This window comes from Penicillium diatomitis, assembly GCF_028827545.1.
Source record: "Penicillium diatomitis strain IBT 30728 chromosome Unknown utg000009l_segment0_segment0, whole genome shotgun sequence".
NCBI lineage: Eukaryota > Fungi > Ascomycota > Eurotiomycetes > Eurotiales > Aspergillaceae > Penicillium > Penicillium diatomitis.
Window position 1 is genome coordinate 984,428 of NW_026623181.1, and position 25,600 is coordinate 1,010,027.

Sequence of the window (25,600 nt, forward strand, 5' to 3'; positions counted from 1 at the left end):
TTTCCATTGTCATCATAGGTATACATACATTAAGTTGTGAACAAATCTGAAGCGGAGCCAGGAGTAGATGCAAATTACGCAAGAATCGAAAGAAGGGAGAGAGAGAAAGGACAGGACCATGATACAAGGGCACAACCAATACAACGCCTGGGCCATGTCTATAGAAGAGAAATACACAAGGATATACAAGGATTGAGTGGAGAAACATCGGCCCTCTCAGCCGTTCTGGTAGAGATGCTTTAATGGCCGGGAGTGGCACCGGGCTCTCGCGCGGCACCGCCGCTGGCCCTCCACCAAACATCACCTCCCCACCGCATGAGCCGCTCAACGGCTGCGGTAGGGGTGTCGAGAGCGGGACGGATGTCAAGATAAAAGACGGGCTCGCCGTTGGGCTCGGGATCGCCAGAGTAATAATCGATCACGTAGCGGATTTCCTTAGGGCCGGAGGGAGTTTGCCGTTGAACGAACCAGTCGTGACGGTCAAAGGGAGGGGGCGTCCTGAAAAAAAATCGCAAGGTCAGTGTACGCTATTTTGAAATAAAAGAGACCAACTCTTGAGCTGTTCTCGTGTCGTTTACCAGACTTACTCGAACTTGGAGGGATACACCCATCCCAAAGTCTGGAAGATGCGGGCCTTGGGAGTCAACTCCTTGGGACGGCCCTGGAAACGAATCAAACGAGGCTCGCTCGTCTGATCTATTTGACCAGTCATCTCTTCCTTCATGAGCTGATAGCCAAGGTTCTCCTCGCCCCGTCGGCAGCGCTCCCATCCAGCACCAAGACCCTTGGCGAAGGTGCGCTCCCAGCCAACGATCTCGTTCCAGGCGCCCTCGTTCAAGAAGTTATGCACGGCGACCATAGACTCAACAGCATCCTGGGGAGTATCCGTGTATCCCTTGCGCAGCATCGCGTTGTACATCTGCTGCGCGGAGGGATACTCCCAGTTGCCCTCTGAGTCTCCTCGGGGAATCGACGAGGTCTCTCGGTTAACGGAGAGGTCCACGGTCTGCTGAGGGGCACGTTCCTGCGAGATAGAAGAGAACATGTAGTTGAGAGGGTTTAACTTGGACAGAGTGGATTGCTGTGGAGCGGCGGCAGCAGCAGCAGTCTCCGACGAGGCTGGTGGGTTTGAGGCCTTTGCGCCGGCGCTTGCGGCGAAAGGTGAATCTTTCGCCTTGGACATGGGGCAGTTACTGGGCGGCTCGGCTTTTTGGGTGACGACGGCAGGAGGGACAGCTGTTGAACCAGACTCGTGCATGGGACATCCAGGCTTTTATTTTGGGGAGTCTACAAGTCAGTTTCGGAATGAATCATCAAATGTTTTTGTCTGGGAATGATCATACTGGAATTGCAGCGCCAGGCGTAGTAGGGTGTGGCGCAACAGGCGCCTTTGTCTGAGAATCTGCCCAGAACCAACCCATTTTGTCGATATAATAATTATGTATTGGGCGTGAGACGGAAGTGAAAAATGATAGCGGGCTTGAATAAAACAGATGTTCGTTGCGCAGACGCGGCAGATTATCGGGACATCGGAAAGAAAATCCAAGAGATGACATAACTATCACGTGAGACCAATCGGCTTCCTGATGCCGAAGTATACCTAACTTTTATTGCTCGGGCTTGTAGCACAGCAGTGACAGCACTGCTGTCCAAGACGATTGTATCTCTTAATGAAATATTATTTGGTGATCGGTCTCTATGCATGTATGAGTCTTGATTAAATACATATCGGCTTCTTCAAAGGATCATCTTAGCTCTGACATCGTATTACAGGCTCGCATTTTATTAGCGAATGGAGAACTCTCCACTCGCTGCTTCATCTAGCCGCAGTTCTTCTCCCGAAAAAATAACACCTATTCTGCGGAAGCTTCGCTCCCGGAGAGGCGAGAGCTGCTCAACTTTAATATCAGAAGCCAATAACAAATACATATACTTCCACATCAGGCGATCGAGCCCCACAATGCTTCCCAGGGGTACAAGAGCCAGTTTCATCCTGGAATGGAGAAGCCGTAGAATAACACAAGTCAAGATGTACGCGGATCTTCCTGATCCCATTCCTCTGGGCTGTACCAGACCGCAGCTCGTTTCTGACAAAGCGACCACGTCGAATCCTGCGGCAAGCCTTTGACCGAGGAAACGTGATGCAAGATCATCGAGTCCAGCCTTCGAGATGATATGAATGTATTTCACGACCAGACACCCCGATGGACTGATGCTGTCAAACACTCGAGGAGATGGGCTGTCGCCCTGACGAACAAGACCAAGCGAGAAGCAACTCTCGTCGGCTAACCAAGCCATTTGGCTTGGACAACGGTTTGGGCTGCGGAAGAAAGACTGAATCTCTGCTGGTAATGTGTTGTGAAGCTCGACAATGAAGCGTTCCATCACTTTTGCAGGATCCATGGTATAATCGACCGGAATGGTCACGCCGATCGCTCCCATGATTCCATAGACTCTATCGTGGGGCCTTTTGCAGGTACGATGAGTTGAAGTCAATAGTAGCTCGCTGGCATTCATGGAGTTTAATTTGTGGAGGTTGATTCGGGTGACTGCATCGATCGCTTCGAGCCACAACTTGACATCCGCTTCGGTGATAGGTAACGACTCCGGAGGTTCCAGTATACTTGTATTGATTTCTTCACTCATCCAAGCACCCCCTTCCCAATTCGGCCCGCACGCTATTCGCAGACTGTCGTTGACGTACTGCAATGTTTTAACGAGGTGATTGATTGTAAGGGCATTGTTGCTCCCTCTGTGTCGGATTGGCTCTCCCTTCTTGTCGTAGAAAACAGCATCCAAACGCAGGGCAGCTTCCTGAAGCGTCCAAAGCGAGGTTGTCCAGGGAACGGCTTCCGTCAGCGATGCCACAAGTTTCGCTCTGCGGCGAAACTCTTCCAAATCCGCTGTCCCGTGCTTGATCTCGTACAGGCTTGGAAAGGGTACGGTGACCGGATCCATCATTGTAGGTCCTTCAGGAACCCAAGAGCAGATTTCGGCCAGAACTTCATCGCCGCCTGAACATAACCATACAGCTGCACGAGTGGCGGATCGGAAGATCTCGCTTTGCCTGCCAATCTCCTGTCCATGTAGAGGGTCCGAATCCAGCTGTGGTATACAGAAGACATCCACCCACGCATATTCTTCGCCTGCAATTTTTCGAATGGCAAAGTCAAGATCCTGTCGACTGAATAAAGTGTTTGCTGGAATTTGCCAGTAGCCACCGGGAACCGTAGTGTCAAGATCACGATCTCGATGCTTCCATCGACCCCATGTGTAAGACACCACCACGTAGTTGGGGCAAGGGGATGGCGTTTCAACGCTGATGCCATCGGGTCTGATCAGACGATAGGGATATATGGTTTTTTTGTGGGCTTCCCTTGCAATCAGAGAGGTATTTGCGACTTCTCGTTCGTAGGCCTCACGGTACTCCAGGCCGAAACTGGATTGCAGTATAGTGGACTGTAGGTGTGAACTGAACTGGAATGTTGGTACACAGAGGAAGCTCTCCACCAGATCCTCGTCAACATCCCAGCTCTGGGAATTAACCTGACGTTTTGTTTCATCTGTTTAATCTGAATTCTCTCTTCCACGCAGAAGACTTTGCAATTCGAGTTGAGGATGATGAACTCACTACGTACGCAGGCATCTGCGGCAATCATCAAGACTTTAGATTTGTGAAAGAAGGTAGGTTCTTGGGTTATCTCACTGGCCGTTTCAAGCATGGCATTAACGATGATCACCACAAGGTGACCATGAGAGCCACTTCGTGTCAGCTTAGACGTCAACCCCACCATTTAGGCCGCCACCATCACGTGTGACCATTAGCGGAACCTGTATACACTGGCTGAGCGCCTCGCGCTTCACGGAATTTCCTTCCTTTGGCGATTTCTTTCCTGGCCCTACGTATGCTGTAGTAAACCGCCATGACCAAAAAAGCACTTCTTGTTGGAATTGATTATATTCCCGTGTACCGAGACCGGAATCTCAGGGCTTCAGACTACGAAGGGTGTTCAAACGATGTTGAAGCAATTCGCAGTCACTTGTGCGAATACCTCGGCTTTCTACCTGAGAATGTCGAAAAGCTGATTTCTACCGCGCCGTCCCAGTCACCACCGTCCACTGGAAAGACCTCGCAACTGCCAACATATTCTAATCTAGTCAAAGCTTTTGACCACCTTGGTCAGGTCAGCCAGAAGGGCGATCTCGTTTACATACATCTATCAGTTCCCCTGTGCACTGTTCCAGCACGGATCTCCAATTTTCACTCACTACTCGGAGTTGATTACGCCCTGGAGCTGCCTGATGAAGCCAATGCAAGATCATACCTGCACACATCGGAATTGGCTCTGCTTCTCCGCGGACTCGCTGCCAGAGGACTAGATGTGAACTGCACTCTCGATGCCCGTGAAGGAGATAACGTCAGTTCCATAACGCATTTCAAAAATTCCATACATACCCAGAGCCAACTGGCGAGTGTTGCGAACCCTGATCATCATCTGTTCTTCGAACAAGAAAATACCTGGCTGTACTACCCCCATTCGCCTAATGACTACACGATGCTGTCGGTGTCTCCGGGCAGGAAATGGCCACCTCCTGTTATGACAAGTTCTCATGCAGGGAAGACATTTGGGTTTCTGACTCATCATTTACTAATGGTCTTGAGAAGAAATTGTTCGCTCATGACGTGGGATGATATTTTGTGGGAGATTTGTCGCGAAACAGAACACAAAGCATCTGGCAACGTCCACTCCTCGGGGGCTACTGAAAAGCTGTTTCTTCTCCAAGAAGGAGAGACCGGTGACTCAAGCCCGCCGTTTCGGTTCTCGAGTACTATGCTGTCGGATGGCACATCCACGAAATTGACAATTGAAGCTGGGGCTGTACATGGAATCTTCCCAGGGGCCACTGGGTTCTTTCGCCCCTTGGAACGGGAGCTCGAAAAAAGGAGGCCACAATTACCAAAGTCCGACGTGACTTTCAGTGTCACGACAGTCAATGAACTATTCAGCCTGGCAGATTTGAATGGCTCTTTCTCAGGGTCAGAAAGTCCAGGTGGGGAACTTCGCCCTTTCACCCCCCTTCTCGCATTGCTTAGGCTCACATGGCTGACACATTGGCGCATAGGGGACACGACTCCTGCAGATGTACATGTAAAACTCAGCGGGATTGCGTTGATCGAGAGAAAGACTCTCCAGCGTGAAAGCTTACTGGGGATCAAAGAGCACGTCGAGCTTTACGCCTCAACGCTCAAGCTCCGTGGCAATGCATCAGCTTTTGATGGCCACATTAGCGTTGATCTTGTAGGTGGATATGATACAAGTCTCGACGATAACTGTTTGTACAAGAGCAGACCAAGTCCAAAGATTGCTGCAGATGGATTTCTTCATATGCTCTCAGGTGACTGTGCCACATTGCTTTTGAGCAGTGATGTCGAGGAGCCTCTATACGTACAGGTGCTCCATTTTGACAGTGCTTTTGGAATCACCGCGATATCCACAAGACAGGGTCATCGGAAACTAACGAATATGAACCCCATCCGGACTCAGAACTATGGAATATTTCGGCATCTCAGTCTTGAAGTCAGCGTTTCTTTGCCGAAGGTGACACTTGAAGACGAGACGAGGACTTGGGCGAGTGAAGTGGTTAAGGTGGTGGTAACGAATCGTCCAACATCATTTCAATCATTGTGTTTGAGCTCAATCCTTGATCTGAAAGTCTTAAAAGCCCAGCCAGACCTAATTGCATCCGCTTCAGTGTGTGGTGCTGACATCGGCTTAGTGGTTGATAACATCACACGAAAGCTCAAGCCCAATCCTCACGCTCTATGGGATTATGGAGATTATGAGGCTGGAGACAAGTGGTGCTGCTTTGACATGAAATTTGTTCTTCATAAGTCGACGCAATCACTGGGAGACGTTTGAAAGGTTGAATTTTCGACCTGAAAGCTTTCAGGCTTCGCATGAGGTCTTCTCCGAAAGCGGTGTCCCTGATATTAGTTCCTCTGGTCTCAAGTTCTCTGATAATGTCGTTCCTGATATTTTCCTTTCCGAAGCTGCTGCTGGCTTTGTTGGCGTGCTCTTTGACGAGGCTCCTACCAGGTGCATCGCATGGTCACGTGCACAAGCATAGGAATCATGTGTAGTCCGCGTAAACTTTGCCATGATGCCATTCCCATCTCCTGTCTTCAGTATGATTCCGGGTTCGCCTGGCATCTCCTCAGCCCGAACAAAGTTGTCTGCGAGTAGCTCTTCAGCCGTCGCCCACCAAGCCCCATGTGAGTATCGAGCAATGTACATCACACAAGTGACATAAAGGGCATAGAAAGTCCACACACACTGAAGGCTGACAGGCATCCAAATCAGTGAGCATACCAGCCCACAGGGAAAATTGAGCCCCAAAGCGGCAATGGTAGCTATTTCAATGATTTCTTTCCATCGACATCGCCGAGGATGGCCATAATGTCGAAAAAATTGCATGACCAGGTTTTCTGGCCCACTGATAACTTGAAGTCCTTGTTTATTCTTGACGAGAACTCTCGATATGGGTATTGTCACGCTGATGTTCTCAGGATTCTCGAGGCCGTCACCCTGTTTTGATGGTGGAGCCGACGCGCATGAATTCGCCATGGGCCTCGGGATCATAATGTCTTCTCTCGATAGAGTGAACATTGCGCAAAGTAGCTTCAGCATCAATGGGATCAGCCACATGATCATGAATGCCGATCTCCAGATTAGCACAACGGCAAGTGCTACCCCGATCGCTGTGAGCTCCGTCGTCACAATCGCCAACACGATTTTCCATGACACCGGGCCAACGTCACTTTCCACGACCAGGTCTTTGAGACCCTGCCTGGAGATATGTTGGTGTTCTATCACTGAAAGTTGTAGGTAGCTGACAGTGACCACCTGGCGTCGAGTTATCGTTCGGGTGTAGCTCGCTTCTGCATTTTTGATCTCTGCCTCTTGCATGTTGACGGAGGGTTTGAGCGCATGTGAAGAGATCTGATCCATCACCCGTACCCAGAGACCGTTACGTACGCTCGCCTCGCGCTTCATCAAGCCGTCTTGATACAACTGATATGTCATGTATGTGTCGGGGAAAAACGCGGTACCCAGCATATGACCACAGAGCTCCCCCTGAAACAAGCCGTGCTTGACGAATGTGTCCATTGTCTCAAGAGCCGTCTTGTGAAGAGGACCCCCCAGAGGCATGAAAAGGGCAACTTTCCAGGCATTCTGCATTGAGAAGTTCTGGAAAGCTCGTCGGGGCCATAGTAGGCGATCAATGGGATCTGCGGTTGCTACCTCGGTCCCGATGTATCCGATCAAAGTGCCCAGCGCACTGAGAACGTTAGAAAGAGGGATGTGGTCTGTGACTGAGGAACCGTTGCTCATGATGGGCGTTGGCGTTGTAACCGAAAGCACGCCGCGCTGTTTAGTTGAGCCGCTCGAATACTCAATGACGCTCCAAAGTGTCAGATCCAGAAATTCGGGAGGGGTTAGCGTGTGCTAGTCCTAGTGGATTTTAACCAAAGAACTTTGTTTGCGTTTCGATGGCATGTTAAACATAGTGTCTGTCTGCCTCGTCTTCTGAAAGTCGAATTGACCCAGCCACTTTTTGCCCCGCTAGATTGCTGACGTGGCGGGGCATGTGTAGAGGTTAGGCGCACAGGGCTTTTCTTTTCTCAGCCGCAAGGCTGACACTCGCATACATGTTAGCATCTTGAGCTCAAATTCACACAACCTGAGATGTTTTTCCCTGTGATACAAGTTCTATTCTTAACGCAAAAGTCATTCTAGGCAAGTGTGCATGATAAATATGGCGCATTCAACGAACTCGACTTCGCAGTTTCACGGTCCTTGAGCAAATGCTGGTAGTGACTATAAACATGTCAATCTGCATCATGGGATGTCTGTGGTTCCTCAGGAGGCAGCCCGTGGCTTATGGATGCGTTGTCAATGAGCTTGTGATACTCTGGTAAAGCCCACTTGACCATCCATTCGGACTTGAGAATCTGCTGCATATTTGGACGATCCTCAGGTCTGAAAGAGAGCATTGGTCGCACCATTTTGAGAATCGCGTCTCTTTCTTCAGCATCCAAGGGGGATAATCCATTCTTTGTTCTGGGCTCTTGCACGCTGTCCTCAAATCGAAGATTCAAGGGTCGATATTCTTGACTAAGTGGCGTGCCATCCTCCTGGAAATGGTCGCGGCGAGCTTCCCACTTATTCCACCACTCTGGAGGCAGGATTCCGAGAGCTTCAACATGTTCACGTGTCATATCATCATCGGTCATGAACCACCCTTCGAATAACGAGCGCTGAGCAATGATCTCCCATATCACGCAGGCGAGTGACCAGATGTCAGAAGAGAAGGAAAGTGGTTTCTCTGGTTCGAATCGGGCCTCGGGTGGGCGAACAATCAGAGGTGCGTTCGAGTGATACTTAGGTTCTGTCGCGGGTCTGAAAGATTCACCGAAATCCGAAAGTAAGAGTCTGGCTTCAGAGCGCATGATATCTTCACTGCGCTTTCCGAGCCATATATATTGAACTCCGTGTGTAGGGACACCTGGAGGAAGTGGGTTACCGTCTAGACGAATAACTGGCTCAAGCTCTGGAGGTCGATACTTGTTGTATAGTTGTTCGATAGTGAGTTCTTGGTGCTCGGGTAGGACTTTCAAAAGAATATTTCTCAGATGTAAGTCTCCATGAACAACTCCCTGTGCGTGGACGTAATCAAGAGTAAGGGCCAGTTGGGCAGCCAACGACCGGGCTACATCAGGTTTGAACAGCCGCTTCCGTGAAGCCTCCTTCGTATCTGACAGACTTGCCATGGCCAGGGCGGTCACGTAGCATGGGTGACTTCCATTTGGGCCGTGAATGGTGAAGTTGTCAAGTATTGTCGGGATCATCGCTTTGATCATTGCATTTGCGGGATTCTGGGATAAGACGGCTCGATGGAGCTGTAGCATGATCAAGATCTCCATCTCCCTTAGGCTCGATTTTGCTACGCAAATCTTTAACGCAACGAAAGTATCAAGTTCTTCGTCGCGGGCGAGCCAGATAGTGGAATAGGAGCCATATCCAAGTTTGTGGATCACTCGGTATCGACTATGGAAATAATCGCCAATTTTCACAGGGTGATAGCCTCCTGGTTGATAATGTTCGAGCGTTTCAACATCCTCAATGAATAGGTAAAGGGGAAGCCGCGCTTCCCTATCTGGGCTTTTGCTTTCAGTGACTTCACCTTTGACAGATTTGCTGTCTGCAAGCTTGCTCTCCGTGGTCTTGCTCTCCGTGATCTTGCTCTCCGTGGTCTTGCTCTCCGCAGTTTTGCTCTCCACAGGTTGACTCTCCATACCCTTGTTCTCCGGGGTCTTGCTATTCTCAGTGTCCGTAGTGCTCATTGCTCTTGTAGTGGCGAAGTGACAGGAGCGTGTGGGATGAGTCATCGGGATTGTAGCTCAAGTTTTTTCCAGGGGGCGCGGTTGACATGGGCTCTCAACCCAAGTTTGATGATTGAATGACTGAGGATAACGGCCTGTAAATCGGGGAGAATGATCAAACTTCGAGAGACGTAATAGTAACTTGCGTGTCACGCACAGTAAGACGTCGTGATCAAACGCAAAGGGAATGAACGAGATGTGGGCGGTAGGGTGGTGGGAGGGAAGAAACCAAACTCGATCTCAGAGGCAGCAATGCAAATTTATTTGTGGACAAGGCAGACAGGGGTGAGTGGTAGGAGCACAGGGAAGGTGCCCTCATCGGACCTTGTGATACTGTGATCACACGATAACGAACTCCACCATCTTGATTCAGGCCTAGTATATCCCATCTCTTGTGGGAACTTTCGAAACATCTTCACAATCTAGGTAGCCCTTTGCAGTTCAAGCTTTGAGATTACGATGTGATTGATTACTTAGTAGCGTTTTTTAGTATTGATATGCTCGCTAGTACAGAATAGCGTTCATCACTGGCGCTATTTTGCTTCCCTGGAGGTGTCTGACTGGCATGCAATGAAGATGAAGAGTTTCCCCCTGCTACCTCGTACGTTTTCTCTTCTTCTTTCTTGCTCTGTTTGATTCTCTTGGTATGACCATCTTGCTCCTCTTCGTTGCCTGGAGAGGTGCCCGTCTACCTCCAAAATTAGCAAACTTTTGGAACTCTTATCTTATGCGACAAGTGAGAGTTTGATCTGCCTCGCCTGTCCCCTCTGCGTCCCCTCTGCGTCTTCTCTGCTTCTCTTTACTTTCAAACCATCTACTTCACCTTCGTCATCATCAACATCTCCATCATCTGGATCTGCATCACTCGTAACGGGATCTTCTGCGTCAGAATCGTCTGCGATTTCACCCTCTACGTCTGCATCGTCTGCGTCTGCATCGTCTGCCTCGACCACGCGCTCTGCGTCACTCGCAACCCAAAGAACGAAGACTATTACAGTCATAAACGAAAGATGTCAACTGATGACACTATCAAGTACTATGTTTACCCCGAATTGATACCCAGGACGGAAAAGCTACGCGAGCTCGTCGCTTTAGCTCATGAGACTGCAGTTCAGCTTGACTTGAGAGTAAAGGCGGTTCTGATCAGGTACGTATGGAATTCCGATATTTACAGCTAAGCAGTCAGACTTTCTGGCTCTCCCACTGAGTGCTTGCTGTAATTAAGGCAATCTGCAGATCCGGCCTTCACCACACGATGAGTGTCGCAGGAGGATATGTGAGAGATCCTAGGGGTGTGCACGTCACCATCTCCTTCAAAACAGAGGAGCAGCTTCTCCGTGGCACTCACGTCACCTACCATTGCTACGTACGTAGCATGAGTGACCACACTTGGATGTGTGCGTATCACGGGGGAGAAAAGCCGGACACCGTCTTGAAGAATAGAGGCGAGGTCGTCTGGCCTCCTGCGGATGAGCTGCGGCTCATCCCCGACTTTGGGCACGGGTACCTCCCATAGATCCTCACGAATCAAACTGGAGCCTTCATGTCAGTTGTTCAGCTTCGTTGCGTCAGGATGGTAGATCATAGGGGAAGCTGCAAGAGCTAGTAGTACTACTCCCAGGATACATGGGATCTTGTGTGACAGTATGAGATAAATCATAGCGTAGAACAGAAAAATTTTCCCAGTTGTTGTTCGTCTGTGGATATGCTATTTCTCTTCCCGGCGAGACCAGCAGAAGTGAAAGTCAGCAGGGAATGAGGTGAGAGTAACGTGAGAATGAGATGATAATAAGAGTCAAGCGAGATAAAGGCGAGGCTATGCAGAGAACGAAACGAATAGAATTATTGACTCTGGAGGAACGTGGGTCTTACTCTTGGATAGCTATCTTCATAGACCTGACGCTAAGTTCTGTATGCAAATGACCTATGAGAAATACTATTGTCATCAATTCAATCCTAGACGTCTTGTAATTTAGGACAAATTTGTATTACCGCAAGATTCGCGTTATACCGGTTGACCGTCAAAGTCGCGAAGTCCCTAATTTTCCTTAGTCATAGGTATCACAGCGACTTGCTATATACATATCCTGGGCGACTTGAGTGTTGTGTTTGGATAAAATTCTTGAGTCTAGTCATGATTGGTCCTTGACATTGACGCTACCGATGACGATCGCGCTATAAAGTACAACCCTACAGATTAAATGATTAATCAAGCATTAGCTGTTGTCTGGCATTTAAAATTGAGAGGCAACTTACATTTCCTCATAGATATCAGAACAGCTGTCACTGCACCTAATAGGAACCTTATTCTGGCCAGATTGATAGTCCCTAGCCGTCTGATAGGTCAAGTGGGTCAAGTCCCGAAGTGTATCTAAGAATGAGCGTCAAATCGCCAATGGCACACATGTAATCAGTCGTGGTTACGTGAAAGAGAGGGATTAGGGCTTTCTTGACTTGAATCGCCATAGAGTTCATGCAGCGAGCATACGGTCTGAAACTGAACTCAAGGACGAGCAGGATGTAACCGGGGACAAATTTTGGAGAGAACATAATTCCCGTGCATGATCAAAAGCCCCATTCTTAGCTAACATGTATGCGATTAGGACCCTGAGATCTCTCTGCAGATATAATTTAGAGAACGGAGACAGAGAAGGCAGAACGCACGTAGATGGATAGAGGAAGATGAAGAGAGGAAGATGAAGAGAGGAAGATGAAGAGAGGAAGATGATGAGAGGAAGACGATGAGACGAAGATGATGAGAGGAAGATGATGAGAGGAAGATGATGAGAGGAAGACGAAGAGAGAGGGCTTAATATGGGCTATAAAAAAGTCTCGGGGGTTCTATTAATTGACCCGATGGTGAATATTCCAGAATCACAGTATTGCAAGATATCAGCCGAGTAAGATCTACCATATTAATCATTGATTATCGTGAAGGCCTGTGTCTGACCATTTTTTTTGCCGAAAAAGCAGTAAACTGAACTGAAATAAAAACAAAGAAAGGACCGAAAGCCGTGGGTCATGTGCGCTATCGTATATACAATTGAAGCTACCGAAAGCGAGATGCTGGTGGCAGTTCGAGGTCATTCCAAGGAGGCCAGACATCCTTGTTTTTTCTTCGCTTGGAGGAATCCGGCTTCTCCTGGAAATGTTGTGCGTATTGAAATGTCATGTCCTCCTCGTTCACATAACCATGACTGGTTATGTGCGTGCCCCGTTCAATCTGTGCCTCGTTCTTTGAGGCGATTGTCACGTGGAGGCCAAGAGGATCTCTCGTGTGGACACCACCGATCCTGGTGGTGCCATGGAAAGTGGATCTGCAGGTTGTATAAATATTAGCTGTTACCCGGTGATATGGCTCGAGAGACAAGATATCTTCATGGACGTTAGTGAAATCTTATACGCACCTTATCAAGATCTCCTTCTGGCCGGGACTATAATCCTTGGCTGTTTGAAGGGCGATGTTGACGAGATCCTTGAGTTCGTCCTCGTCGCTGGGCATCATTTCCCGGTAAGAAACGGAACTTCATGTCATTCGTGATGGACATGAGTTCTGGGCGGGGAGATGAAGGTGTGAAGTTATCAGACCCGCAGCAGGGTCTTTATAAGGACATCATTTCCCTTGCGACTATTCCAGAAGCATGAGTGAAGCATCTAGAATGGCGCACCCTGAGCCTAGGTATAAAACATATAGTGGGAGATTCCACTATCAGGCGCAGCTTGACATGCTTGGAAGAAAGAATCATCATCCGCAGAGACAAAGTAGTCATTGAGTATCCTTTTGCAGGTGCAATTTGCCTTCCCTTATGTAGGCCCAGAAGTCATGTGATAAAGTAGGGATTCTTTCCCCTACTGTCTCTTGCAGTGTATTTCGTTTTTTCCTCCCTCTTCTGTACATCTGGCTCGCCTCTTCGCAGATCATCAACTCGATGCCATTCCTCTCTGTATGCTTCCGTTGCGCAAGCCTGGCAGATCGTCAACATGTGTCGACAGCCAAATGGATGCGATGACTTGTGTCACACCAGACTGGCCGCGCATAGTCCACTGCCAACCAGTGGTAACAACGGATACATCCATACGCGAAGCGATCCACAGCAGAAAGTGGTGATGCTACCATCTTCGAATGGCGGCACTCAAATCCGACGTCTGTGGGACATACCTCAATTCGGACCTAGGGCATGTCAAGCTCACTGACACTGTCAAAAACAATGCAGAAGATATTCAAGAACGACTCTCCTCCGAGATCAATGAACTCCACTGAGCTTGGAAACATCGGTAACGCCACGACCTGTCCCACTACCCAGACTTAGGACTGTGAAGAGGAGACGGCCGACGCTAGCCCCGAATGAGTAACACAAAAACTCGCAAAAATGGGGGCTTGTCACTATTTTCCGTGGAAGTGTAGCAAGAGGACTCGCCGACAGACCTCTTGACTGAAGTTCCAACTCATGAGAATTTTCATCTCACGTCCGGCGCAAGAGCAAGTCAATACCACACGAATGTGTGCGGATGTCGGAGAACTAAGAATTCCTACAGAGAGTTCCATACATGATTGCGTGAGAAATAAGGTGATGGAAAGAGCGGGAGACTTAATTGCCGAGAATCATACCAACCCTACTTGTAGGACGCAAGGCCGAGCTAGAATCGGCCTCGGCTTTGGTCCCGGTGCTGAAGACCGGGTTCAGCATCCCCGGCTCGGTCGACTCAAGAGATTCGGCCGACGGTTAGCCCGCGTTGAAGATGCTGAGTTAGGGCTTCGGGAAATTGAGAGCCGGTCGATCTCCGCCCGCAAAGCCAAATACGCACGAGTCAAAGCTCCACTCGGTAACTAAGCAGTAAGGGTCGTACCGCCGATTAACAAGTCTGGAACAAGTCACAGCTAGGTCGCGCTCGTGGAGGACGAGAAGTGAAGCGAATAATCTTTCGTTATGCCGTCGCGAGCTGCATCAAGGCCGGCGAACATTCCAAGTTCACAGGCCAGCGTGACTGCATCGTCGCAATCGCCGCTGGCCAAAGACACAATCTGCGGGTTTGGGAATGGCACTATTAACGATGATCTCTCGTTAACCTAGGCGTCTACCCTCCGGATGACACGGAGAATCCGATATTTACCCAACGGCGGAACGGGCGCTGGAGCTGGGCCGTCTCATTCTTGAGTCGGCGTAGTGGAAGGAGAAGACTGACGCGAACGGAAACATAGCATGGGTTGGACATTGATCAGAGTATGAGGTTCTTGCCTGATCTGTCATCGGCACAGGGTGTTTCACCGGCCTCACTTCAGTTACCTCCGCCAGCGACTCGTTCTTTCTCTCTTTCCTGGGGCATGGACTCGGACAAACAATCCTTTGGAAAGTTCATGAAAGTATATAGCTTGTGTTTGGCGTTAAACCTGACACAATATATGATGATATCCAATTGACCGCAGCATGATCAGGCGCAGCATGAATCCAGACATCACATGCAGTATGATATCGTCAAATAGTCCGTGAGTAAATTGCCGCGCTACATCCGCGGCCCCCAAAATACAATCTCATTACAAGCACTGATGAAATCAAAAACCTCCTGACGCATATGCCAAGCATCATTGTATGCCGCGCTCAGTGTCTACTTGCCTTTCCACGTATCCAGGAAAAGCCCCAGCCCGGTCCCCAATTCTTCCCCAGTTACCCAGGGACGTCCCACGGTGAAACTCCCATAGCGATGCTGTACAATGTTGTCGAGCACGCCCATGCTAGAGATCGACGCAGAAGGTGTCTCGTTGCGTGCTGGGGCTACAGAGGGATCGGGTCCTGGAGTCGAGGTCGACATTGCCCAGTATGCTGGAACGAGGTTGACATGGTCCTTGTCTTCGCGAATATCGCAGTAACACGAGCGAATCTTTTGCGCGATGGGAATGAAATCGTTCTGATGGACTTGGCTATTACCCTGATCGCTCAGAGCAGGGATGGCGAGGTCGATGCTTAGATATTGGCCGGAGACTGAATGGTACACAGAGACCGCTTGGCTTGGAATATTGTATGGAGGTACACAGTTTTGTCGTTGATTGATCAGGCAGTAGCTGATATACCGAACTGTACGCGGGCTTTCTGTGCGTTCTGCAAGGTCACCGACGGCTAGTGCAATTGCGGCGGCTATTCTCAGAGGAGGACTGAGGTTTATCCACTCCTGTCTAAGGTGAGGTTAAGCGCAGTTAGACTACTCGTAAGCCTCGGCCGCGAGCTGTAGGAGATTATGAAAAAGCAACAATATACCCATCCCGTCGATCATAGCGTGATGCGCACGCAGCACCAGATCAAAACAACGCCTTTGATCATCCGAAACCGGAGATCTGATCAGAAGCAGCGTCGGCAAAGAAGGAACAGGGTGATCTTCATTGCACCAATCCAGCCCAGACATTCACCCTGGGACAACGCGATGCTGGAATCGAAGTCGGATCCAGGCTACTCTCAGCGCGTCCTCGACTTGTTTCTCGGTTGTGTCGAGGCCAATTTCAGGCTGTATTGGGACACAGAAAGAAACAAACCCAGTGATTGCGAAGAAGGTTCGCCCTGTGCTCTTGTGTGCTTTGGCCAGCGAGGTGTAGAACTCTTCCACTTCGTCTATGTCTCGTTCCTAGCGCGCGGGCTTGGTCGCCCTCCAGGCGAAGCGGTTGTCAGGCTCCATATACTCCGTACGTTTCCGGGAAATAAGAAATAACTCTCCGAAATTAATTCAAACCCTATGGAAAATGGAGGATTGAAAAATAATTTTACTATCCCTATGTGACAGAGTAATGGGCCACAACTTACAAGTAGTGGGTCATTGGATATCGCTTGTGCGGCTCGGCCAAGACTTACCTTAAAAGTCGGGCTGAACGTGCGGGTTTCCAGTGGAGCACTGGGATTTGAGTGTCATGGGTGTTTGATAATATTCGTATTTTGCCGATAGAGCGAAAATGACAGGAAGCTTTGGTGAAGCGATGACACGGTTTATGAGTCCGTGATAAATTGAGCGACCTGCTCGTGACTGATGAGAGGAAATTTGAACCGGAATTGCTTCTAAATTCTTGGGCAGTACATTAGGTACTGACTAAACTGTATCGACGTCCGCACCGCCAGTGTGAAGGTAATCTTGCTGGAGCTAATTTTCTTCAAGTGCCAATAGCCTATAAATGGCAAATCTGCTCGAGGTCAAGGTGTTGGGCTTAAGGGGGCCTTCACTCCAATAGGTGAATAGGACCAGACCAAGCCGGACACAGTTCACCGATTCTCATTAAAACTGACTGGGCTCGTAAAATCCCAACTGAATATATTCACAATATGCACGGCAATTGTTCGGGGTGAAAATCTATATATTTTACATCGTGTATCATGGATCATGTGACACAAGCGCCTCAACATCCCCAGTCGCCTCATTCCAGATGGTTCTCCACTCCTCATCATGAAGGCTGGGGATGTAGAAATAGTCGCACATGATCCGAGACACTTGGTCCCAAGTACACCATTCGCAGATATTGACAATGCGGGCCAGCCGCTGTACAAATACTTGTCTTTCGGGAAACCCCGTCAACCCTTGAGCAGCTATAAGCATAGCCCAAGCATACAGACTGTAATTCTCCTTCGGCATGTGTTCAAGGAATGTCAAGTCGCAGGCTTGTACTGCGTTGACACAGTGACGCGTAACGGCCCGACCGAGGCCGCTGGAAGGCGGAGAGACGATCATGAATTTGTTGAGGAAGGTGAGAGCGGCCACGCGCGTGAGAGACTCGATGGGATGCAACTCGATTGGGGTTGGGGAGGATTCGCGGATGGCGGAGGTGTCGGGATAAAGGTAGTCGAGTAGCTGGTACTCAACCGTGTGATTCAACATAGAGAAGAATTGGTGGTCCGACCCTGTGAAAGCTTCAGGCGTTGTCTGTACCGCGCAGTGGTACCATATGAGATCTCGGATCATCAAGAGTGCGCGAAGGAGTGGAAGACTGAGCATCATGTTGGAAAGGAAGCCGGAGCCCGTCTGACAAGCTGTTGATAATGGTGGAGGCTGAATGCGGTCGTGAAGGTCTGGAGACATGAGCGGCAGATCCCACGCCAAGGGGAAGATCGGTTTGGCCAGAATGCCAGATGCGGTTTTGATGTCGGTGCTGTCGACGCCCGTCAGATCCCGTACATGAGAAATGAGAAAATTGCTTTTGTCACGGTCACGGTACATACACAATAATAGCGATCCACACCAAGGTTGACCGCATGATATCACCTCTGATGCCTCCACGTAGATCCACCATACGTTTTAAGCCCTTGAGATGAATTCGCGCCTCATCGTAGAACCCACTAATAAGCTGCAAGTAAAATGAGCAATGCGTTCCTCTCAAGGACCGGGGCTTCAACCCCGGCTTGACTGAAATCTCACGTACCGTGCCACTGAGGAGATGAATAATCGTGTCAAATGCCTCGTCAGTCAACGCTCGCTTCGGGTCGCCGAGTCTTAGATTCATTTCGCGAATGCATTTCACTCTCATCAAACAATAATCGGGATCATTGGCAATGTAATTCGAGCGAGCGACATCCATGCCACCCAGACGAGCGGATGAAAGTACAGCCCGGTGGGCTGCACTCATGCACATCATACCATAGAAGTTGCCCGGGTCGGAAGAGGAGAATCGCTCAAGAGATCTCTTTCTCATTCGCACATTAGGGTAGGTCATGGGTATGAAGACATTGATATCTTCCGACCAAGGATTAGCAAGATGCGGGTGAACTGAACGAGGGACTGGTGACTTGCTAGATTATATTCCTAGACTTACAATGATGGGTCAGATAGGCGATCGAGTAGGGCAATTTGCTGGGTCCGGCTTCGGTGCAAAACGGCGCAAAGGACCACGACAATGGCAGTGACACAGGGTCGGGGCTTGATTGCGCTGAATCTTCATGACTTGCAGCTGATGTCGAAGGTTGGTCACACCGTTCCGTAGGAGATCCGCGCCTACCCTTGACGTTCGGAGGAGACGTTGCCGACTGTGTCGTTGACGGCGACGCGGACCTGAGAACGAGCGTCGACGCCGTCGATTGATCATCTTTACCGATCCGCGACTTCGTCGTCGCACCACCTCGACTACTACTACTAGCGTCACGCCTCGCGGTTCTCTTGAGGCCCGCCAGTCTTTCGCGACGGCGCACATCTCGCATCACATGAGAGCGGATGACTTTGCGGGCGTTAGCATCTTTGATTCGTTTGGAAGTCAAGTCATCGTCATGGTCTATAAAAGTGAACATGGGCTTGTCCGATGGCGCGTCAGATGAGGATTGGTTGTCTGCAGTTTCAGGAGGAATTAGCTTCAGTAGCTTGATCGACTACTCGTGCATGACTCGTCTCTTCATGCTTTTGGTCACAAGGATCCTTGTCATGATTCGGGGCCCATGGGGCGGCGCCACTGGAAGATCAGGCGTCGTCTTCGAGATTACTTCTGACTGGTACTAGGTCCAATGCTCAACGGATGGAGTTGATTCTCCTCTTGAGGACGGGTAGATCATGAGCGGGACCCGCCAGCCAGCCACCAGCCAGCGATCCGATCAAGCCACTTGTTGACTGTCTAGCGGGCTCCTGCAGTGCTCCGACGATCCGACAGGGCCCAGCTACCATCAGGCGAGGCGTGTGGGACTCCAATTTAGAGTAATGAGCTTAAAATCCTTGACGCTCTCGGAAGATATTCCTCTCTGTCCAGACGTTGATTGCACGGGGGGAGGAGGGGGGGGGGGTTCGTGGTGGGTCTAGCTCGGCAACTGTGCAAGGAGAGAGGTCGTTTGGAGCACAAACCTGAATGGGAAGTCCGAGAACCCGCCGCGTCGCTCTCAGACTGTAGCTGGTCCATTGTTGTGGCCCGAGGGGGGGGCCAAAGCCAGGGAGGGTTGGTCACTCAGAAGCGAGATTCTGGCCACGATCAATTTAGGCAATTCGATGGATCCGAGATATAGATTGTAATGCCACCAATGACGGGAAGATGCACTCTGGGGGCAAGGAGGGGATCAGGAAGAGAATAGTAAGAAGCACACGTTATTCCAGGAAAAGGGCATGTTAAGAAAAATCTCAGGCAGATCGGGTCAGAGTGTGCTTTCGCTCCTGTCTCTGGTCGGACGAATGGACTGGCGAGGCTAGTGCGCCAACTGGCGAGACATATATCATGTAATACTGTGAAGTGTGTACTTATGCAGAGCAAGAGCAATCGTCATGCGGTGGGCAAGGTGGATGAACAAGTGAGTCGGCGGCGGCGGTGGTGGTCGTGGTGGTGGTAGTAGTCGCCAAGCCAAGTCTGTCTTGTCTCGACTCCCTCTGCTGATCATCGGGCGGATTGCGGGGACTCGGGGCCAACCTTACTGCCGTCATCAAGCGGCTTATCTGGCGACGGCGGTTATCGCTAGACTGACTACCTGAATCCACGTACTTTTTGAAGATGAACACGAGACATGTTCTTTCTCCTGGATGGAACTACATAGTCTTGAGAAAGAAAGACGCTGATGTCATAGTGGACATATGAATTGACATGGGTGTACTAGGGTAAGGTTGTGCCATGATCCATCACTCCCGCATTGCAGAGCCCGCATTGCAGAGCTTGGCAAATCTGAAATCACTCCTTGTAGATGATGCGGCTCAAGTGACCAACTAAGTATCGAGGAACCGTAAGTCAAATGTCTCAAGTCTGGGTGGTGTCTTCCCATGCGCCGGAATGCTGCGAAAACCTAAGTACACAGGCTGACTGCTGGAAAGTCAGCAGGATGGAATATAATGCCGTACGGATGCCAGCCAATAACAATAATACAAAGCAGAGATTAAAGATGTCTAGTAACCAGCCCAGCATCTAAGGCACTTGTCAAACATTTCCAAGCACACTTCATCCTCGGACATCATTGACCATTCGTGACACGAGTGCGTATCCTAGTAGAACCGCGACTCCGATCCAGAATCGGTTGCGCCGAGCCCAGCCTTGTCCGGCTTCTCGAGCCACCTGTCCGCCTTCCATAACCGCTCCAAGTCCAGCGGCACTGCCCGTCGGTCGACGACGAAGAGCGCTGGTCTCGGGAGAGCATTTGGCGGCCGCATCCGGGTCGGGTAGAATCTGACCAGTGGCGGTGTCAATCCGGTGCTCCTTCATCCACGTCCAGTTCTCCTGATCCAACTCAGGCCATTCTGTACGGAACTTGAGACCACCATCGCCTGCCTTGACATTGTTGATTCCTTTTGTGGTACGAGCAACACCGGGAGTCGCGTTGATGTGAGACCCGCCACCGGTCGAGTTCCACCAACGCGATCGTGCAGCTAGCACTCGACGCTCGCCCTCGGATGCACTGACGCTACCTGTGGTCATCTCTTCGCTAGTCATGAAAGAGAGGAGGCCAATCAGGATGGTGGAAACCTCCCATGCAGGGTTGAAAGATTTGGGATGGAAATCGCTAATTGAAAGACAGAGCCGTGTGGATGGCTGGAAGCGCCCGCTGGGAGTGTGCATGCGAATGGCAGGAGGCGCAAAGGGGTATTCAGGAGGGAAGATCAGCGTTCCCCAGTATTGACCGTTCTCATAAGGGGTGCCCGGAGGGCCGGTGAGGATGTAGTGCCATCTAGGCAGTCGTCAGCACGGGCGAGGCTCAGGGTGTCCCAAAAGAAAGGGGAAAAAAAGGCAACAAAGAGGCAGATGAGAGAACTCACTCGAGAATATTTGACTCAGATGGATGAGCGATAATGAAGGGGGGTGGGTTCTTTTGGATATTTTGGTATTCGCGAGTGAGCTGCGTAGATGATGGATTAGATGAGTCTCCGCAATCGTCCCTCTCCGTAAGACAGAGAGAGACAAGCTAAATCACTCACCCGCTTATATGCTGCCTTTGTCGCCATCTCGAAAAGCCGATATCTGACAAGCGAAAATAATGAAAGTCTTGAGACGAGGGTGTGTAGACTGGCGTCACAAAATAAATGAGTTCGCCTTAGTGGAAGCAGAGTTGTGTAGATGTGCTCGGATCAATCGTCATGGTCAAAAGAGGTGGGCGCGCAATTCCGCGGCGGCTGTCCCGATAGTCACGTGCATGTACGGTATCTTCCAACGGCGCGAACATGGACCTGAAAGAGACGGCTTGTGAGGAGAATACTGGCCATTGAATCGAGTCATCATGTCGTCGACTCTCTCTGCGGCCGACGAAGACGTATGTGGTCATCGACTAAAGCTTTGGATCCGCTATTGACCATCTATAACTGACTCTGTGGAGCAGATCTTCGAACGTCTGCAGCAGCGCAAGGACCCGAAGGTGCTGGAAGAGCAGCAGCAAGCGATCAATGAGCGGACGCAAGCCATACTTCAAAAGGCCCAGGCTCGCCTTGGAGAGCTGGTAAGATTTGTGGAATCTCCGTGGCCTGTTGCTCAATAGCTCCATCGTAAAATGAGCTGTGTCGCGTGCTAGCTTCGGAGCTTTCGGCTAACTGTGGTGCTCACATTAGCTGGACCAAAACTCGACCCTGCCATGCGCTGTATCATCCGTTCAGGTGCTGAATGCGCCTCACACCCGCCGAGGCTTCCTTGAGAAGATCGTGAGCCCTCTGCTCAGCGAGAACAAGGACAAGCCCTATACTCTTTCCGAGGCACTGCGGGAGATTTCGCAGACTGCTGACAAGCTGAGCCGATTTGGTTCGTGAATATTTGAGAGACGCCGGGATGCATGTCTGAGAATAGCGATGCTCTTGGCTTTCCAGTGTCAACCCTTTCTAACTTGTCGGCAGACCTGTTCCAACAACCGATTGCCATTCACCTCGACGAGTCTCGCACCGACCTCAGTGGACTACGAACCATCGATGTGCTTCTGGCTACGAAAGAAAAGTCGCGGGTACTGTTGAAGACGGGCACTGATCTCGGAAATGCCGAAGGCTCAGCCTACGGTAACTTGCTGTGGCGGAATGTGTTTGGCGGCGCCGAGACGTTGAACTTGAATGCTTCGTTGGGTACACGCACTCGATCCGCCTATCAAGCTGCGTTTGAGACCCCAATCCTGTGCGACCCAGACTTCCGCCTTGAGGTTGGAGCTATCGCGAGTGCCACGCAAAAATCCTGGTCTAGCCACGAGGAGGTTCTGAAGGGTGGATGGAGCAAGCTTCGGTGGCTGTCAAGGAGTGGCCATCGTCACGAATTAGGCTACAATGGATTCTGGAGACAAGTCACCGGCCTGGCAGAGAACGCCTCTCCCGTCGTGCGAGCCGATGCTGGCGACAGTGTCAAAAGCAGCATCTTCCACAGTTGGGTCAACGACCAGCGCGACCACCCCATGTTGCCTTCTCGTGGATACTACGCCAAGGTGTTCAATGAGGTTGCCGGCTGGGGTCCCTTGAAGGGCGATGTTTCCTTCTGGAAATCCGAAGTGGAGACGCAAGGTGCCCTGCCTATTCCTATCCCCGGTGTTCAGGGTGATAGCGGAGTTAGCCTGACCACGAGCTTCCGTGCCGGTCTCCTTGTTCCCTTGGGCCTGGGATCTGATTCACGTCCTCAACTTTCGCGCATCAACGATCGTTTCTTCCTCGGTGGTCCCACCGATGTCCGTGGCTTCCGACTATGTGGCTTGGGTCCCCGCGAGGGCGTGGATGCTTTGGGCGGGGATGTCTATGCCGCCGCCAGCACCAACTTACTCTTCCCTCTTCCTCGCGTCGGTGCTGATAAGCCCCTGCGCATGCAGCTCTTCGTGAACGGTGGCCGTCTTTTGCCTCTACGCACATCACAAAAGGCTTCTCCTACTACCAGCGGTGAGGTGCAGGATGCCGTTATGACGACCGTGTCCGATCTTCAGACTGGACTGCCCAGCATTGCTGCCGGCGTGGGTATCGTCTACGCTCACCCTGTCGCTCGCTTCGAGCTGAACTTTTCTCTTCCGTTGGTGTTGCGCAAGGGTGAGGAGGGCCGCAAGGGCTTGCAATTGGGAATTGGCATCAACTTTTTGTAAATGTGTGTATTCAGTATTGTGATTAGAGCTTAGCGGTGTCAATTATTTCCAAAATTCCTCATTTTGAATGTATTTATGGACCGACCGATCATCGAGATTATGGCTCATCATGGCACAATTCCATAAGTGGCCAGATTTTCCTAGCTCCTCGCAGAGAGTCAACTCGTCTATCTAGAAGTATCCTGTCTCAGCACCGATGCCTGTGCAAGGGCTCATGTGTATCATTGTAAATCACCTGACTAGAAGTATTCCGCAGCAGAAGGCGGAAGGGTCACCATTTGACAAGCTCGTCAACTGGCGAGTCTGCGGCCAAGCCGCCAACTGTCCGATTGCTCCAACTTGCCGCTGTTGCATTCTGCTAGTAACACTAGTCTACTACTACTACTACAGTACGACCCTTAACTACGGCTTGCTGTACCCTCTCACGGCACCGTCGGTGTCCACTCCACCACACCTCACTTAAGCTCACTCATTCTCCGTCCTGTTGTGCGCCTCGGCCCTCAACCTCCCACTCTACACCTTCAACCACTCCACTCCGCCGCATCTTCCATCACTCCCTTCCGTCTACTTCTCGACGCCAACAGAACCCACATCAGGACCCCAGCTAGCCAGCCAGCCACAATGGCTCAATACTACCCCAATCAACAGCAACCCTCCCAAGGGTACGCGCCGCAAGCCAACGCCCAAAATCTCCAGTTCTTCCCGTCCTCCTACTCTACAGTGTCCGGCCACACGACGCCCTCACAAGCCTCGTATGGCGCAGGGTTTGGCGGTGCGCCGGGCTCGTCCGCACAGGCGTACCCCGTGAGTGGCGGGTATGGAGGGTTCGGAGGTCCGGCGGGGGGTGTGAGTGGGAGGATGGGAGAACAGGGTGGATTGCGGACTGGATGGTTGGCTGCGTTTGGAACGGAAGGGTATGATGGCGAGCCGCCGTTGTTGGAGGAATTAGGGGTGAATTTTGAACATATTCGGACAAAGGTGAGTTCTGTAGAGTTTGATCTGGACTCGAGAAGCTAGCTGCGTGGTGCCTTATGAATTGGAATCCGGAGGTTGAGCGGATGAGGATCTGGACATGCGTTGTCTGTGTCGCAGTGCGACTGGGATTCGACGATATTGTTGGGTCTGCCCGTGGACAGCTCCAGTGAAACAATCATTTCTTCTTCAAGACCGACGGCTTCCATTGCTTGCTTGCACTCGAACACACACACACACACACACACACACACACACACACACACACACACACACACACACACACACACGCACACAATTCCGGCTCAAGTTCTAGCCCAGCTAACCCCTCGGTGCGTTCTCTGGCCTCCTAGACCTTGACCGTCCTCAACCCCTTCGCCTCAATCGACAGGCACCTCATGGATGACAGTGATCTCTACGGCGCCCTTCTGTACATCGTCCTATACGGCACATTCCTCCTCTTCTCGGGCAAAGTCTTCTACGGCTACATCTACGGCGTCGCCGTCTTCGGCACAATCGCTCTCCACCTCATCCTCAGTCTCATGTCCCCGGCCCTCGACACCGTGTCCGCCGCCAACGCCGCCGATCCCACGGCCAACTACTCCCCGCACCATAAACCGTCCATCTCCGGCGTCTCTTCCGCCTCTGGTGTCGGCGGTTCTGCCGCAGGCCATTTCTCCGCCACGCTGACATTCCCGCGCTCCGCCAGCGTCCTGGGCTACTGTTTCTTGCCCCTGGTCTTGACTGCCCTGGTGGGCATTCTGATCCCCATGGATACGCTGTTTGGATATCTTTTGACGACGGCCGCGGTGGGCTGGTGCACGTATAGCTCGTCGGGCATGTTCTGTGCTGTGGCGAGAATGAGTGGGATGCGCGGCTTGGTGGCGTATCCGTTGGCGCTGTTCTACGTGGTATTTGGAATCATGGGCATCTTTTCGTCGAGGGGGACCGGTTCGCTGGCTGCGAAGACGGGAGCTGCGTGAGGCGATGGCGTTATGCTATTGCTTTCTTTTGCTCCCTATCCGCTCTCGCTCATTTGAGACTCCATCGGCTATGGAAAATGAGAAGGGGGGGGTGCATTTTTCTTGTTTTCCTTTTTCTTTTGTCCCTGTCTGGCGGGGAATTAAAAAGACTGAGATGATGAGAGATGATCTGCGGAATGGAAAGGACATGTCTGTTGTTGTCCTATGGATAATCATGGACGTATTCGATATGAATGCAAGAGGCCCCCAGCATTGCA

At 50.8% G+C, this 25,600-nt stretch overlaps 14 protein-coding genes across 14 annotated transcripts; 5 read left to right on the forward strand and 9 right to left on the reverse strand.

Moving 5' to 3' along the window:
- Positions 1–239: 239 nt before the first annotated feature.
- N7539_006848 (holocytochrome c synthase CYC3) lies at positions 240–1,421 on the reverse strand (the record flags this gene model as incomplete). Its single annotated transcript, XM_056936449.1, has 3 exons — positions 240–498; positions 588–1,270; positions 1,344–1,421. The coding sequence occupies 3 exons, from the start codon at positions 1,419–1,421 to the stop codon at positions 240–242; spliced, it is 1,020 nt and encodes a 339-aa protein (XP_056788384.1).
- A 364-nt stretch (positions 1,422–1,785) lies between these two features.
- Positions 1,786–3,659, reverse strand: N7539_006849 (uncharacterized protein; the record flags this gene model as incomplete). The annotated part of the gene is made up of 2 exons (XM_056936450.1): positions 1,786–3,546; positions 3,639–3,659. 2 exons carry the CDS (start codon positions 3,657–3,659, stop codon positions 1,786–1,788), a joined length of 1,782 nt encoding a protein of 593 aa, XP_056788385.1.
- Positions 3,660–3,923: 264 nt separating this feature from the next.
- N7539_006850 (uncharacterized protein) lies at positions 3,924–5,921 on the forward strand (the record flags this gene model as incomplete). The annotated part of the gene is made up of 1 exon (XM_056936451.1): positions 3,924–5,921. One exon carries the CDS (start codon positions 3,924–3,926, stop codon positions 5,919–5,921), a length of 1,998 nt encoding a protein of 665 aa, XP_056788386.1.
- Positions 5,922–5,948: 27 nt separating this feature from the next.
- Positions 5,949–7,394, reverse strand: N7539_006851 (uncharacterized protein; the record flags this gene model as incomplete). Its single annotated transcript, XM_056936452.1, has 1 exon — positions 5,949–7,394. One exon carries the CDS (start codon positions 7,392–7,394, stop codon positions 5,949–5,951), a length of 1,446 nt encoding a protein of 481 aa, XP_056788387.1.
- A 497-nt stretch (positions 7,395–7,891) lies between these two features.
- N7539_006852 (uncharacterized protein) lies at positions 7,892–9,406 on the reverse strand (the record flags this gene model as incomplete). Its single annotated transcript, XM_056936453.1, has 1 exon — positions 7,892–9,406. One exon carries the CDS (start codon positions 9,404–9,406, stop codon positions 7,892–7,894), a length of 1,515 nt encoding a protein of 504 aa, XP_056788388.1.
- Positions 9,407–10,170: 764 nt separating this feature from the next.
- Positions 10,171–10,446, reverse strand: N7539_006853 (uncharacterized protein; the record flags this gene model as incomplete). Its single annotated transcript, XM_056936454.1, has 1 exon — positions 10,171–10,446. The coding sequence occupies one exon, from the start codon at positions 10,444–10,446 to the stop codon at positions 10,171–10,173; it is 276 nt and encodes a 91-aa protein (XP_056788389.1).
- A 9-nt stretch (positions 10,447–10,455) lies between these two features.
- On the forward strand, positions 10,456–10,961 carry N7539_006854 (uncharacterized protein; the record flags this gene model as incomplete). The annotated part of the gene is made up of 2 exons (XM_056936455.1): positions 10,456–10,592; positions 10,682–10,961. 2 exons carry the CDS (start codon positions 10,456–10,458, stop codon positions 10,959–10,961), a joined length of 417 nt encoding a protein of 138 aa, XP_056788390.1.
- A 1,533-nt stretch (positions 10,962–12,494) lies between these two features.
- On the reverse strand, positions 12,495–12,950 carry N7539_006855 (uncharacterized protein; the record flags this gene model as incomplete). Its single annotated transcript, XM_056936456.1, has 2 exons — positions 12,495–12,762; positions 12,853–12,950. 2 exons carry the CDS (start codon positions 12,948–12,950, stop codon positions 12,495–12,497), a joined length of 366 nt encoding a protein of 121 aa, XP_056788391.1.
- A 2,099-nt stretch (positions 12,951–15,049) lies between these two features.
- N7539_006856 (uncharacterized protein) lies at positions 15,050–16,247 on the reverse strand (the record flags this gene model as incomplete). The annotated part of the gene is made up of 2 exons (XM_056936457.1): positions 15,050–15,614; positions 16,234–16,247. The coding sequence occupies 2 exons, from the start codon at positions 16,245–16,247 to the stop codon at positions 15,050–15,052; spliced, it is 579 nt and encodes a 192-aa protein (XP_056788392.1).
- Positions 16,248–16,792: 545 nt separating this feature from the next.
- N7539_006857 (uncharacterized protein) lies at positions 16,793–19,060 on the reverse strand (the record flags this gene model as incomplete). Its single annotated transcript, XM_056936458.1, has 5 exons — positions 16,793–17,564; positions 17,635–17,759; positions 17,835–18,178; positions 18,225–18,771; positions 19,058–19,060. 5 exons carry the CDS (start codon positions 19,058–19,060, stop codon positions 16,793–16,795), a joined length of 1,791 nt encoding a protein of 596 aa, XP_056788393.1.
- A 1,246-nt stretch (positions 19,061–20,306) lies between these two features.
- Positions 20,307–21,304, reverse strand: N7539_006858 (ubiquitin-conjugating enzyme E2; the record flags this gene model as incomplete). Its single annotated transcript, XM_056936459.1, has 3 exons — positions 20,307–21,030; positions 21,119–21,198; positions 21,278–21,304. The coding sequence occupies 3 exons, from the start codon at positions 21,302–21,304 to the stop codon at positions 20,307–20,309; spliced, it is 831 nt and encodes a 276-aa protein (XP_056788394.1).
- A 272-nt stretch (positions 21,305–21,576) lies between these two features.
- sam50 (SAM complex subunit SAM50) lies at positions 21,577–23,388 on the forward strand (the record flags this gene model as incomplete). Its single annotated transcript, XM_056936460.1, has 4 exons — positions 21,577–21,609; positions 21,673–21,792; positions 21,902–22,088; positions 22,181–23,388. The coding sequence occupies 4 exons, from the start codon at positions 21,577–21,579 to the stop codon at positions 23,386–23,388; spliced, it is 1,548 nt and encodes a 515-aa protein (XP_056788395.1).
- A 196-nt stretch (positions 23,389–23,584) lies between these two features.
- N7539_006860 (uncharacterized protein) lies at positions 23,585–23,851 on the forward strand (the record flags this gene model as incomplete). Its single annotated transcript, XM_056936461.1, has 1 exon — positions 23,585–23,851. The coding sequence occupies one exon, from the start codon at positions 23,585–23,587 to the stop codon at positions 23,849–23,851; it is 267 nt and encodes an 88-aa protein (XP_056788396.1).
- A 158-nt stretch (positions 23,852–24,009) lies between these two features.
- N7539_006861 (transporter YIP1) lies at positions 24,010–25,343 on the forward strand (the record flags this gene model as incomplete). The annotated part of the gene is made up of 2 exons (XM_056936462.1): positions 24,010–24,366; positions 24,714–25,343. The coding sequence occupies 2 exons, from the start codon at positions 24,010–24,012 to the stop codon at positions 25,341–25,343; spliced, it is 987 nt and encodes a 328-aa protein (XP_056788397.1).
- Between the last annotated feature and the right edge of the window lie 257 nt (positions 25,344–25,600).